The 14981-nt window shown below is 39.9% G+C and overlaps 1 protein-coding gene across 11 annotated transcripts in view; it reads left to right on the plus strand.

Moving 5' to 3' along the window:
• LOC139630484 (cadherin-22) overlaps positions 1–14981 on the plus strand; it is a 220045-nt gene that overhangs the window by 154797 nt on the left and 50267 nt on the right. For all 11 annotated transcript variants that reach the window (XM_071493972.1, XM_071493976.1, XM_071493971.1 and 8 more), the window contains one exon: positions 5320–5614. In XM_071493972.1, coding sequence (XP_071350073.1) covers positions 5320–5614 — 295 coding nt within the window. The remainder of the gene's footprint in view (positions 1–5319; positions 5615–14981) is intronic.

Genomic DNA, 14981 nt, shown 5'->3' on the forward strand with positions numbered 1-14981 from the left:
TCTTTTTTGTTCACCAAAACGTCTATGTTCTTCTGAAGAATATCAGTTTGATTTATGGGGCATCTCTGATTTTGGCTGCAGCAGGTTTGTTGTTTTGTTGAACATACAGTATAACCCACAGTGATTTGTATGATGGAGTTTTGCTTTTTTGGTGTGTGTTTCATTGTCTTGTATTCTGAAGTTTTAGTGAAAGGATGTCAAAAGAAATAAATGGGGGGAATAGGAGCAAATCATTGGGATATTTAATCTGTTCAGTATTTTTCTTGATTTAAGAGTTTCATAAGTTGTTTGTGATAGCTGAGTTATGTTGGGATAATGTGTGAGTTTATGAAGGAGAGGAAAAAAGTGCTTGGCCAGTCAATCAGACAACAGAAAAATGCATGTACCATGCCTGTTAAAGCAATTCTCCTCGTTGTTATGATCCAAGCTATAATTAGTCAGATCTAGGTCCAATTGTAACAACATCACAAGGCTGTCATCAAAGGAACAAAACAGCTTAAGATCTGAGGGATGAAGAAAAAAAAAAACACACACACAATCTGTGGAGCTGTTGGACGTGGTGCTTTACGGAGCCACATTTCCCATTCATGAGGATGAGAAAGCCTTTTGTTTAGTCTGCTTTATCAGCTTTTGAAATTATTTTAAAATAATGTTATTACCATGTTACTGCATGTCACTCTCCTATCTTTGAAAGTCCATCCACACTCTTCTGTCTAAGCATCTGCAAGTCTGCATCCCATCCCAACACTAACATTGAAATTCTTTAGTTCCTCTGACTTTCTTCTCTTCCTTTTCCCCTCTGCTCTGCTGCCATTTAGTCTCCCCTCTCGTCTCTGGCTCAGTTTCCCATGGTCTGTACCCCTCCTTCCCCGTAGCTGTCTCCACCTAGGCTGTCTCTGATACAGTCACCTTGTTAACACTTTGAAGCTGTTAAGATCAGAGAGCTTGACAAGCCGCAGTGAAATGTGGCAGTCCTACTCCTGATTACACAGACTTAAATATAAGACAGCCAATTTGCTCCTGCTTTGAAACCCTCAGTAAACTAAGGGTTCAGCGCAGCCCACGTTCTGCTATCTCCACTGCGAATGTAAAATCCTGCTCCACAAATGCCTCGCTATTCTATTCTGTTCTACTCTTAAGCTTGTCATTAGAAACATGCGCAACTTACGGGTTCTTCAGATGTTTTAAATTTCTAAAAGTCCGTTTTTCTAACACCCAATTATTTCAAACCACTCCGTCATATTTATTTCGATGAAGTTTGTGCTTTGATACACTTTTAATGTACAAACTCAAAAAGCGCTGACTACCAAATAACTTTCCGTCACCACTTCTGAGTCAAATGTCATCCCCTTCAGCAGGTTAGCCCACAGTGACAGCCAGACACTTTGTTATGACCCAGAGGTGAACCTGACAGGGCATCAACAACCTCGCTCTCCCCTGAGTCACCCTCCACTGTAAACCCTAGGGCATTTCTATCTACTACTTACTTGTTTAACTTAAGCCAGACACTGAATCATAATAACTGCTAAGATACTGTGACAAATCCAGATTTTTTCATTAAGTTCAAAGAGTAGGTAGGCAACTTTTTTTTTTTTTTAAATCAGTCTTGTAACAATATGCTATACTGCTGTGTTCCTATGCCATATTTACATTGAGGTGTTTGGTTGCTGTGATCATTCTTTCAGCTGAAGCAAATATGAAGCTTCAGCAGTTTGAGCCAAGTTAAGGTGGAATGATTACTGCAACCAATAACTCTTTCAACATACACATGGGCATCTGCACTAAACTAATAAAAAATTTTAACCTGCAACTGACACATTTTTTGTAGCCGTTGTAATGTGAGTTATGCTATGGGCTAAAACCTGAGCTGCTTGTTTTAGCATGTATTTCTTAACATTTAAATCATTAGAAAAGTAAGTTGATTTAGCTATTAGTAGTTCTATATTTAAACCCCCTTAGTTGCCTCCATATGCTGAATTTTCACACCCTGTGCTACAGCTCCGACCTCTGACTGTGTCGATAAGTGGTCCAAATCAACGAGGGAAAAAACAATAATTAACTTACCATTGTTTTTATGAAAACAGTACTCACTTGTACCATTCACCTCACTCAGTCTCTCTTCTCATGCCTCCCACATCCACCTGCCTGTTGGGTCAGCAGACCCGAAAAAAATCCTGCTCAAAATCTGTTAATGTCAAACTTAAATTGGTTTAGAATTTAACTGACTAAAATGAACAATGGCATTGCTATAGTACAGTACAGACAATTTATAGAACAGACTGTGTTTCATGTATTTCACACACTGCAACTAATCTGTACTGTACTGCCCAAGTCTGAATCCATCCTCCTTTGTTTATTTGTAAGATGAGTGCTTGCGCCATTAAATGTGAATACATTACATATGCATACGTGAAAAAGTGATAATGTAATACTCATACTGTGTTCCAGTTAAAAACTCTCTCCCTGCGGCCTTGAAAGGTGGATATCAAAAGTTTTTTTCTATCATAAAATGGGACCAGTGGTCAGCATGAATTTGGCCTGTAAAAATGGATTCCAGTGGTGGTCCATTTTCACTGTTGAATAACCGTAATGGCCAAGAAATTCCCAAACTGCAAACGCAGTAGAATCCACATCTCTGCTGCTGTCCACCATGGTGTTTCAACAATACTAATCCAAACATCGCAAGGGGAAGAATCTAAATTTTACCTCCATCATGTTACTGTTGTGATCTAATGACACAGCAGCCTAATTTGAAACACTGTGAGCTCATCAACATGCATTTGACCAGTGGAGCAGCTTTGGTTTTTTTTTGCTCTAAAGTAGCAATAGACTTTGTGCTTTCATGTAAATTTGTTGAGGGAACATTTGCACTCCTGGTTATTATTTTACTAAGCGAGTGACGTCCTGGCTCTGACCTTTCGTTTGCAGAGAAAAACTTACTAAGCGTAGTGTTTGTGTTTTTCTAGCTGCCAACTTGAATCACTCCAGTGAGGATAGACTGACAGACGGATGGGTATATCCAGCCTGAGGGGGGGAGAAATAACATCATCCTAGCAGAATGATGAACTCACTGTCCGTGTGTGTGTGCGTGTGTGTGTGTGTGTGTGTGTGTGTGTGTGTGTGTGTGTGTGTGTCACTGTGTGTGTGTTTGTGTGCGTGCATGCGTGTGGTGTGCAAACTGGTTACGCACATGTAAAGCAGGTAGCAACTTGCTTGCATGGTGCTCGCATTTGTGCAGTTTAATTAACACATGATGACAACACGCATTCACGCACATTCTTGTCTGCAGGATCTGATTGAGGAATTAAGGATAAGAAAGAGAGAGAGAGAGAGAGAGAGAGAGAGAGAGTCTCGGGAAAACATATCCAGTGGAGCATGAGGATGCACACTTTTATTGGATAACTCTCACAGTTTGGACCAATGAAACTTCTTTTATTATAACTAAAATATTGATACCGCCAAAGTATCCAGCAGTATATTTTCTCTGACTCCTTCCTGTATTTGTCTTCAGGATGATTCAGAATGGTGAGAAAAGGCAAAAGTATATAGATAAAAAGGGAGAGGAAAATGGATGAGAGAAGCAATATCAAGGCACAGGCTTGCATTATTCCACAGTTTTACGACAAATACTTAATGAAAACCCCCGCAAGGGTGATAGGAGCCTGTATTTAATTAAGCCTTAATAAAATATTAACCAGGGAGGCCAGGGCGATTTCCCCTCTCCCCTGGTCTGCTCAGTAGATTGAACCATAGTTACACTGCATAGACAGCTCTGAATTATAATTTCAGATAGAAGGTGAGAGAGAGAGAGAGAGAGAGAACAGAGAACAGGTCTACTGTTCACCAAAGAGCCAAAGGGGAGGTTGGGACGGGGGACCAGTGCTACTCCTATTGCTGCCTCTGGAATGTCTTCTAATCACATTAGGGGCGACGATATAGCTCTGATTTATAAGGGCTCTTTTAAGTTCACTTTTCAGCACAGACACTGCTATGTCTCTACCTTTAACAATCTTTGAAATGACTTTGATCTTCTAATTTGGGCGTCACATCCTGTGAAGGGCACAATGTGCAGAAAAGGTGTAAATCATCACTTGAGCTGTGGTGTCTTTTTTTCACTGTGATGGTGATGTCTGGTCTATAGGGAGCTCAGGCAAGGCATTAAGCTGCCATTGCTCTGTGGGAAAAAAGATAAGAGAATTGGTGGAAGAAATGTACTAATTCGTTTGGTTACTGCTGAGGAACCGTGAATATTCACAAACAAAATAGAAACTCTGATGCAAAATGTGTGACAAATAATTTCAACTCAAAGGTAAACCTACTAGTCATTGGTGAATTAAGATGGCTCAGGTGCCATCATGTGATCTAAGTGTAGATGTTGGTCTTGTGATAACAAGTGGTTGTATATAACAGGAGGATCATAACCTCTCTCTTGGCTCAATGATAGCCTTTGGCATCAGATGTTAATGGAGTCATGATCTTTCTTCAGCCACCCTCAGACTCCTGGTCTATTACCCTTTCCCGGGTCAGTTTTAGCCTGTTCTTCTTGGCCTGTCTTCAAATGTACTCACGCTGTTGGCCCAAATGACAATCCAGAACACTAGTCCTGGTGGGAAAGGTTCCCAAAAGATACTGTTCAAAGACAGGATAGCCCTCGTCAGTGAAACTTATTCTCTAATAAAGTGAAACAGTAAATACTTTGATGAAAGCAGAACACAAATCCCACATTTGTATTTGCGCATTGTCCCGTCAGGCTCCTTGAAGCAATCTCTGATTTTCTCTGGCTGTCAGCATTTTTCAGACTGACTTTACGAGCACCTCATTGTGACTTCATGTGACAGTAGTAATTCTTGGCTGTTTGACAGATGATTCAGTCCCAGGTCAGTTTCTGCAGAAAAGACATATTAATGCTTTCGACTCATTGTCACTCATCAGAAATTCGTTCCCTGTCTTCAGACACTCCTGTAGATTTAAGTGGTTATCATCAACACATTTTGGACTGGCACTATAAATGAGCTAGCCTGGCAGTATTAAGGCTACAAACAACCCATAATGCAACATTCTCTGGAGGAACTGATGTTACACTGGTACTTTTTCCTTTCAAAAATAATATCTAAGGTTGTAAATATGTAAATGTATAGTTCCTGAATATAATATCAACCCAAATCTTTGAATATAATATCCAGAGAGAAATATTGATGTGGACTGGGTGAAATACTGTGGTACTTTTAAATCAGTGAAATTACAGTAGCTACTGCTAAAGGATTGTCTCAAAAAGAAAAACTTATTTTAAAATTTTATTCATTTTGTTTCAATTTGCAGATCCATACAGACTCAGACGAAGGTGAGGGCAACATCAAGTACACTATCTCTGGAGAAGGGGCTGGCTCCATCTTCATCATCGATGAGCTAACAGGAGACATCCATGCTACAGAGAGATTAGACCGTGAAGAGAAGGCTTTTTACACACTCAGGGCTCAGGCTCGGGACCGGCTCTCCAATGACCCTCTGGAACCAGAGTCAGAGTTTGTCATCAAGGTCCAGGACATAAACGACAGTGAGCCCAAGTTCTTGGAGGGTCCTTATATCGGCAGCGTGGCAGAACTGTCACCCATAGGTAAGGCGGGAAACATTTAGTGCAATCAGACAGGGTTACATCTGGGTAGCTGTTTGAAGCTTTGAGCTCAGGATGGCCCAAAGGTGCACATACTGTACAGAATTACCTGTTATATTACAGCTATTTCCATGATGCATAGTTACGAGCTATAACATAATGCTTTGTCCTGGGCTCAGGGGGAAGGTAGAAAGTGCCAAAAAGCGCAATATGCTAAAATTCTTCCCCGTAGTGGAGATGGAAATAGAAAAAGTAGACAGGAGATGCTAGATGAAAATAGATGTGGAGTCAGTGAATTCACTGTGGATGAGGAAGAAGTAGAATGGTGAAATGGACATTTGAGGAGGATCCCCACATGGACTGTGTCAGAGCTATGACCCGTAGGTAGCAATGAGATGGAAAATGAAGGAGACGTTGCAGGCATATAAAGAAAGGAGAGGTAGACGAATTGCATTTCTCCCAGATGAGCTTCGTGGCTGTGTTCTGACACGCTGTTATGAGGCAAATGAAAAAGGGGGGAATAAGGAGGAAACAGGAGCAGAGGAGAAGCACTTCAGAAGAGTAGATAATCGTGAGAGTACATCACATCTTCATACAGGCTTTTGACATTAAAACCACAATGCTTTTAATCTTGACAAACATGTTTTTATTGTGAGCAGGAGTATTAGCAGCATCCCATGGCTGCTGAAAATTCTCAGCAAAATGGAAAAGACAGGTGAATGAGGGTGTCATGGGCTTCATTTGCATGGTATTAATGTCAAACCCGCAGCTGATGTTTAATAAACCGAATTCTGTGTAGCTGTCAAGTGATATCACAATGCCATATGTGCCCAGACTGTTGTGTGTGATACGGGTATGTGCATTTGTGTGTGTGGGTTTGTCTGTGCATATGTAGAGGAGGTGGGGGTGCTTCTTGTTTGATGACTCCAGGAGTGGTGAAAATGAAATAGTGGTTCCCTGTTCAAGCATGATTAGAATGAATTCCTGCTTCCTCAGCCTGATCCAAACCATGGGCAACTCTGCCTACGGTTCTCTCTAACACTGAATGGAGTGTGTGTGTGTGTGTGTATGTGTGTGAGAGAGTGAGAAAATGGGAGCGAGAGGCAGAGAGAGTCTTAGGGACAGAGCAGTAGAAATACGGCAGGGTTTTAGAAAAAGATGCAAACTTTGGGAAGCAATAGAGCTATTATCTCCTCAAGAAAGAGAGAGATGAAGTCACAGTCACTCGCGCTTAGTTAATGTCAGTTAATGCAATCTAAATGATCAAGACCTTTCCACATTGGCTGCCCCTGCCCCTTGTCCGACCCTGTCGCACCGCAGTCAAATTACGCACGAAATGAGTTCATGTTTTATACATTGTTGTGGAACACTAGCCCTAATGAGGTAACAGCTACTGCTTGGTCAGGCATTCTCCTGCCCTCTCCCTGGGTTTTTTTCCCCGCTGTTCTCCTGTTGCACATCAGCTAAGGCAAGCATTATCTTTTTGGCATGTTAGTGATAAGGTCACAAGCACAGTGACAATAACTGAGGGGAGTGAAAAGACAGAAAAAAAAGGTGTCGGACAGACCAGCTTGACTGCCACGTCTCTCACTGAACTTATATATTCTATGTCCTCCTTATTATCCACAAATGTCAAACCTACAAGAATTGACCCCACTAACAACTACTGCCTGTGTAACCAAAGCCTGAAAGCTTATTCCTCTTTGCCATAGACCTCTGTTGTTGTCAACAGACTATTATGAACACATCAGTGAACTGCACCATTACACTGGGTGATATGTTTCTTAATTACTATTATTATATACATGGGCGCTGTAGTTAATTTTGGGTCAATGCTGTCCTGCTGCTATAAATACTTGTTGCAGGATCAGATATTTATTAACCCACAGCTAAAAACAGTTCCCTGCACTGTTAACTCATGCGTGAGCAACATCTGCTTATAACTGCAGTGCCCAGCTGTTTTAAGAACTTTGTAACTCATCTGTATTTTTATCATCTGTTTTGAATGATTTACATCATCACTGAGAACAAACAGGTCTGCCACTGAGTGCTCTAGACATATTAGGTAAATCAGAAAATTTTGAAAGATGGTCTAAAAGCATTGCTTGTCAATTTTATAGGATTTATTAAGAAAACTATAAAACTACCAGCCTTATCTTTGAAGACAAAATGTTTCACCAAAGCTTTTAATATTTAGTTTGTTCATTTGTCGGCTTTTGTAATAAGTCCCTAGTTGTGTCCAGTTTGTGCGAGATGCGAGTAGCTCCTCTATTTCTTCTGCATATTGTAATGTTGATTAACACCACAAAAATGAAGGATATTATATAAGCATGCTGACATCTTTATGCTATATACTTTAATTTTACCACTTTTCCTTTGTGAACGCACTATACACTCAAAGCCTGAATAGAATCGGTACTTTTTATGTAATTTGGACACAGCTCCTTTGATGTAATCCAGCGCTGTGTTTTACGCTGTGATGGAACCAGGTTGCAAGCATTAGCCACACAAGTGTTATGCTCACTGTGGTGTTTTATGGCCAACCGTGCAGCGAATTGCCTTGGAAAACGTGAGGCCATAAGAGTCAGAACGTAATCAGTGGTCTGCTGCCTGAGGCGTATTCATTTTTACTTATCACTTCTGTCATGTCTCCCAGTGCACGTCTTTGTCATAGCTTTACAGCCTCCACCCCTGCCTCCCCCTTGTTTTTTTTGCAGAGGCTTCCTATCTGTCTGTCTACCAAAAATAACTCTTCTGTACACAGTCTAAAAAGGAGAAGAGAGGGCAAATAAAACCAGAGTGGCAAAGATGCTGATGAAGAGTGAGGGCCTGAGCTCTGTTTTGTCCTGTGGAAAATGTGCAGCTAATGAAATTGCAGTCTTAAATCAAATTTGTAGTGCACGGGTGATTGAATGTTGTTTTGAGAACCATGCATGTCTTTATGCTGAGACAGAAGAGGGAACATGGATGGAGTTGCCCGGCAGAACACTAGCTGTGTCGTCTGACTCATGACGATAAGACTGTGAGAGATGGACTTAATACAATGTCTCAGCAGAGGACAACCTGGACTAAATGTAACCAGAAAGAAACATGTAGCTGACTAGAAGATGTTGCTTTGTACTGACTTGAATGAATTACAGATCAAATATGCACTGGATTTCTATTTTATAGTATACACACTCCAGTCTGTAACATGCAGCTTAATTCATCTAAACTTCGACAACAGTGTGGCCTAGAGGTAAAGAACTTCAATGATAAATAACAGTTTGCCGGCTCACTTATCACCACCAACAGGAGGCTTTATTTTTAGCTAGTATTTCTGAGCAAATTAAAAAAAAAAAATAAACCCAATGTTTTGAAAAATGAACCAATGGTTGGTTCAATTATTTAATCTATTTGATGTATCTGAGCTGTTCTTGAGTTTGGTGTGAAACTACTATAGTTATTAAAACTTTTTCAGCACATTGTAAAGTGTTAGGTAGGCAGTAGGTCAGTGTTGAGTACTGCTGACACACAGCAAGAAGGCCCAGGGTTCAAACCTGTGCAGGGCAAACTGACACCATTGCCACTGTGGGTTGTACTGGCCACCTGTCCTATTGTTTCCCCGCTACACTCCCAGTGAGGGAATTGATTCTTATGGTTGTTGTCTGGTCAAAGAAACACATTTACAGAAGATGCATAAATTTCACTCACATAGTGATGCATTGGATCAATGAATCCTACATCTGCCTTTTGTTCCTCCCTCTGGTGGTGCGAAGCACTTTTAGAGCAGAACAGTGATCTTTTTCTCTTATGCGTAAGGATCAGTAATCTTTAACAGTAATCTGTCAGAGCTGAACTCTGTAGTGCACGGTGGCTGCATTACGCTTGCCCTTCTCAAAATCCTGAATAGTGGATCTCATTCTGAAGGCACGCTGCAGAGCACAGACCTCTGCCAAAGCCAGTGTCAAACAACATACATCCAACTTAAGGGGAAAGCATTTACACTAATTGTAAATGCTGCGCATCTGCCCCAAATTTGAACGAGTACATAACCTCATTGGCAGAGGTAAATATTTTTCACCTTTATGGTAAAGCAGGCCCACAGTACCCAACACTGTGTACATAAAAAAAACATAATTATGTTTTACACCACAAATTTGGACTAAATATCTGAGCTGGTCAAACCAATGACTGTATATAAAAATTGACATCATGATATCTCCCTAAAAATGATGCCAAAACATTTCAGTCACCCTCTGGTGGGTGGCTGTAGTATAGGTCATAAACCCCGTCCCTTTCATGTTAGCAGATGGGAGTAAATTTCAAATAAATTTTACCTAAAGATGGTTTCTATCATGTCTTGTGTAGTTCTTCTCAAGTTGATGTATGTTCAAGTGTTAATTTTTCTGATAAATTTGGTTTTAATTAGTTATTTGATTCTATAAAATGGGAGTGTGTCATCATGATTGACAATTGTGATTGAGTCACGATTGGGTCGGGCAGACATATGGACAGGACCTCAATAGCGTGGCTCCACCGGCCATTCACGACTCTACAGACTATGGCTCCATATGTCAGTGCCCATATCAGGGATAGTTCATTTTTGTACAGAAGGAGCAAGTGGAGATGTGGCATTCATCGAGCTTTGGTATGGCTGCAACTGTTGTCTCTAAGTTAGCTCCACCGTAAAAGTTGTATGGACATGCAATAAATGTATGTGTGTTTGTAACTTAGACATTACACCAATCAACCATAACATTAAAACCAATAACTTGTTGGTTGGTTTGATTGGCGTATATGTGGAAAGAAAACAGAACTGCTTATCTGATGTAAAGATAATGCAACTCTCTTGTCTTTTGCTTGTTTAAATTTATCATGTTTCAGTACATTTTTTAGGCATAAAGGAGATAAAGATGGGATGTATTTTGAAACCAAAACCTGTGCAAATAGACCTGCATACAGATCTATTTGATTAATGGATACTCACTTACAATCTAACAGGCTATCTTTCTCTGATGGGCCCATCATTAATGTAAATCACCAGCAATGTTAAAAGCTAATGTTGCCTCGTGTCCATTTGCGAGGTAAAGTTGGAGGTACAGGTCGATCTGTTTAAAACACCCATCCTTCCATTATACAATACCTCTAATTCATGGCAAAAAGCCATGTGTCATCCTAAAATTACAGGAACATTCACTGGGACCACTTAAAGTTACATAATGTGTCAACGTGTTAAGAATGAGATGACCTCAAATGCTGAAGGTTTTTCTTTTAAATAACATAAAAGGTAACTTAATGTATGCATAAAAGAATGTATGGACAATTACAATGATATGTATCTTATTTTTAAGCGAATAGTTTGACAATTTGGGAGAATATGGAGGCACTTTTTGCAGAAAAGATCAATACACCATAAGAACCTAGAACCATAACTATGCAGCTAATTCCAGCTTAGTGTAAAGACTGAAAACATGGCCAGTCTTGGTCTATTCTAAGTTAAGAAAAAAAATCCTACCAGCACCTCCAAGCTCACTAAATTACATGCAAACGAATGTGATGAAACCAGTGATGCAGCTTGTACCAACCTATAATCTACTTCATGTTTTTGAACCACTGCATAATTTGGTTCATGAAGGCTAAATAAATTTCCATTGCATTTACAGTATACCTTTACTGCACCTCTTTTTGGCTGGACCACAACAGCAATGCCAGCCCTATAAATGCGAATGTCACTGGCTGACTGTGATGAAGTTACACCATTGGTCAGCCAGCCCAGAGTTTCTCTATTCGTTGTTATTCTTTCATAATGATGTGGCGAGAATGAGCTGTGTTGCCAATTTGGTGTCTTTGTCACTTTATTATCTGACTTCTCAGACCTATAGTGACTTTTTTTATTTGAAAAAAGCACTTAGTGACAAATTTAGCAAATTTTGGTCAAACTTTAGCTAGTAATGCCACGCAAACACAAGATCTGGATTTCCTTTCGCTAGTGCAGCTTTCTATGCTGACACAAATGAACTTCTAATTGTCTGTCTGAGTGATCATTTTATAAGTAAATAAACAGTACCAGTCAAATGTCTGGACACACTTTCGCATTCCCTTCCCCTTTTCCTCTCACTAAAAGGTAAAGAATAATAGATGGCCTTAGGAAAATTTTGATTGTCACGCTGACAGAGAGTCTAAGTAAAGTTCAGTTCTACATTTGAAGTTAGCCCATTAAAAAGCAGAGCAACAATCCTCTTGAAAAGTTTGTAGAAATCAGTGGGTTGTCATTAAGTCCAGCCGTTGTAATAGTCATAATTATTATAGAGCTGATTTCTTCTTCATTTAAGTTGTGTTTTGTTCAATGTGTTTTCATTTTTTTTTTTTTTTGATTTAATTACCTTTGCCATGTATTTCTCTGATTTGTTGTTCTTGGAAATTTTCAGAGCTGAGCTGTGAGGTCTGTTAGGAATCATGTTTTCTTCTATCATTTAGTTGAAGTTTGTTTTGTGCGTGTCTTAGTTCTGTCTGGGTTTTCTCTGTTGCAGTACCTCCACTATTGTTGTTTTTTGATTATTTAGTTTTATATTGTAAGTTAGCTTTTTGTTCCATGTGTTTCTTTGTTTATCAAATAAGGGATTCTTTTTCCTCATAGTACTGCTTTTCCCAAAGTAATATTGGCCTTGATTTGTAGTTTGCAACAAGGCTTACAGATGCTTGAGAAGTGATTGAGACAGGCGAGATTTGTCTTTAAAATGGAGCTCACAAGTTTGCAAAGCCCACTCCACTGTTATAATAATATATTTGACAGTAATATGTATTGTGACTGTCCTGTTGCTTTATAGATGAATGCATAAGTATATGTTAAGTTTAAGTGTGTATTTATTCATAGACATGTAATGAACATCCCTATTGAGGCACTATGTTAAATAACATAGTGTGACTGTGGATTTAAACAGAGATGGGAGAATGTTTCCTTAACATTTTTGTGTTACCTCAGGCAGTGTGTCTCACAGCACTAAGAGATGTTGGCAAGAATTTGGGCACTGAATTTACTTTTCTATATAAACAGCAGCTTTTCCATTGTGCTTATATGTTAACACCAGGTGGCTTATGTAGGATGACATATTAGGCCCATGTATATGTTTTGGAAAAGCCCCATCATAAATATTTGAATTGGATCCATCTCTTTTCCTTTTGGTTTTTTGCCCTACCATAGTCAGTGTTTAAATATTCATGTAGCTTTGAGCTAGGCTTCAAAAGTTTTAAAAACCCAGAGGCTAAAGTAATGTCAAACTGGTATGCTACCAGTTTTCAACAATTCTACATACTCATATGGGCTGGCATCTCCTACAGTTAAGCATCAGATAGATTGAGTGTTTAGACATAATATCTAGCACACATACTGCACAGACCTTATTGGCAGTGGCACAGTGCCACCCCAAGCTAATGCTTATGCTCCGCACGCCCAGCTAATATTGAAGTAATAAAGACAGACCTTTTCCAATTTGAAATCAGTATTACATCGTGTTACAACATGCATACTAAGACATCCGTCACTCTCTTTTGTTTTTTTCTTCCCCTGTCTTTATGTGAGCTGACTGACAAAGTAGCACAGTTTGTTGAGTTTGAAACCATTTAGGCACTGAGGCAGACATCCTTTCCTACCACTCAAAGGTCGGATGACAGCGAGCGAATCGGGTGGAAATGTGACTAGGAGGGGCAGCTCTTGTTGGCGGAATCACAACAGGGTGAATAGTTTCCATGGAGCTAATCCTGTGATTGATGTGGTTCCATTAGAGAGGACCTCAGGACCTCTGAGTGGCAGAGATGTGGCACGACACGACATCTGTGCGGTAGCCTCTAAACCTCAGGTAACACTAACTGACAAGTCACGGTGGCAAGCAAATAACGGTCTGATAATGGACATTAAGCTGACCACTATCCTCAGCTCTTTTCCTCTAATGACACAAGCTGATGTAGTGTAGAATTACCAAACACAAAGAACAACAGAAAATGGTATCCTAAAGCTGACGTTTATCCTATTTTCTATCAAAAACACAATCTAATGTATAAAGCCAGGTTGTAGAAATTGAAAAAAACCACGAAGGCCAACAACAGAGATTCGTTTTGAGACAGTATCATGCACATTTATTTACTAAATGCCTTCAGTGTCTGAGGCTTTCTTGCATTTTTCTGTACCTCAAGGCACATTATCTCTGTAGATGCCACAACACAGTGCATTTTAAAAAGTTATTGTAACTTTGTTGTTGTTGTTGAACAATTGCTTGTTTGAATGGAAGCTGCATTGATTTCAGGTATCAAACATGCTGAGTTTCAGGATGTTACCACTGCAGCACAGTTCCTAACAAATAAACATGCTGTGGAGTATCGGTACAGACAGATTTGCTGCTAGACAAGATATCTAGTAGAGAGATGCTTCATAAAATACCTGAAGTGAGATATAGTGTCAAGCAGTGTCAAGACTGAAAGTCCACAAAGCAACATAGGAGAAACGTTGTGGAATGTACTTTCTAAGGGTCTTCTTGAAGGTCACTGCCCTATACCTATGCCTGCGTATAGACCATAGACTGTATATAAAAATGGACGTCAACGCCGGCTCCGGAAAATGAAGCCAATGCGGAAGTGCCTTAAACCTGCATTCTATCGAATGACCATCAGGGGGCGACTCTACTGGTTGCAAAAAGAAGTCCGATTGTTTGGAAGTCTATGAGAAAATGACCCTACTTCTCACTTGGTTTATGATCCCAGTAAACGTTTTCATAACGAGTTTATGGTCTCAATCGCTAGTTTCAAGTCTTCTTCAATACAACATGATGTTCATTTTTTAAATTATAGTCCCATTTAATTTAAAATAGACGATAAAGTAGGGTATGCATTGGGGCGTGGCTAACGTATGATTGACACATTTTGGCTTGTCAATCAAGAGCAGTCCGTTTTAACTATTAACTATTAAAAGTACTTTAACACTTCGTAATAAAGTTTACCTCGACTTATGGAAAATGACTTCGGATTCAGCAGCGCTGCGTAGCCAAAAGATTGATGCCGTTGTCAGGTCAACAGTTTTAGGTGGGCGGGCACAGTGACCTTGGCTCTTAGGTCAGCTCCACCCCTCGCTCCTCCTCAGCTCCACCCTCTTCTCCAAATATGGTTTCTTCTGGTTTCAAAAAATCAAGATGGCGGCGGCCAAATTACAAACTTCAGGCTTCAAAACGGCAATTCGCAAACCAATGGGTGACGTCACGGTGGGTTGCCACTTGGTATAGACATATAATACTGTTCACAAAATGTACAAATTAGAGAATAAAGCAGACAGCCTTGCTCAAAAATCTTATGAAGATATATTTTTATCATTCGACGAACATTTTCCAAACTTTTTCATGAC

The sequence above is a fragment of the Trachinotus anak genome, unplaced genomic scaffold, assembly GCF_046630095.1.
Source record: "Trachinotus anak isolate AG129_WGS33_773 ecotype Australia unplaced genomic scaffold, CSIRO_AGI_Tana_v1 ptg000013l, whole genome shotgun sequence".
Classification (NCBI taxonomy): Eukaryota; Metazoa; Chordata; class Actinopteri; order Carangiformes; family Carangidae; genus Trachinotus; species Trachinotus anak.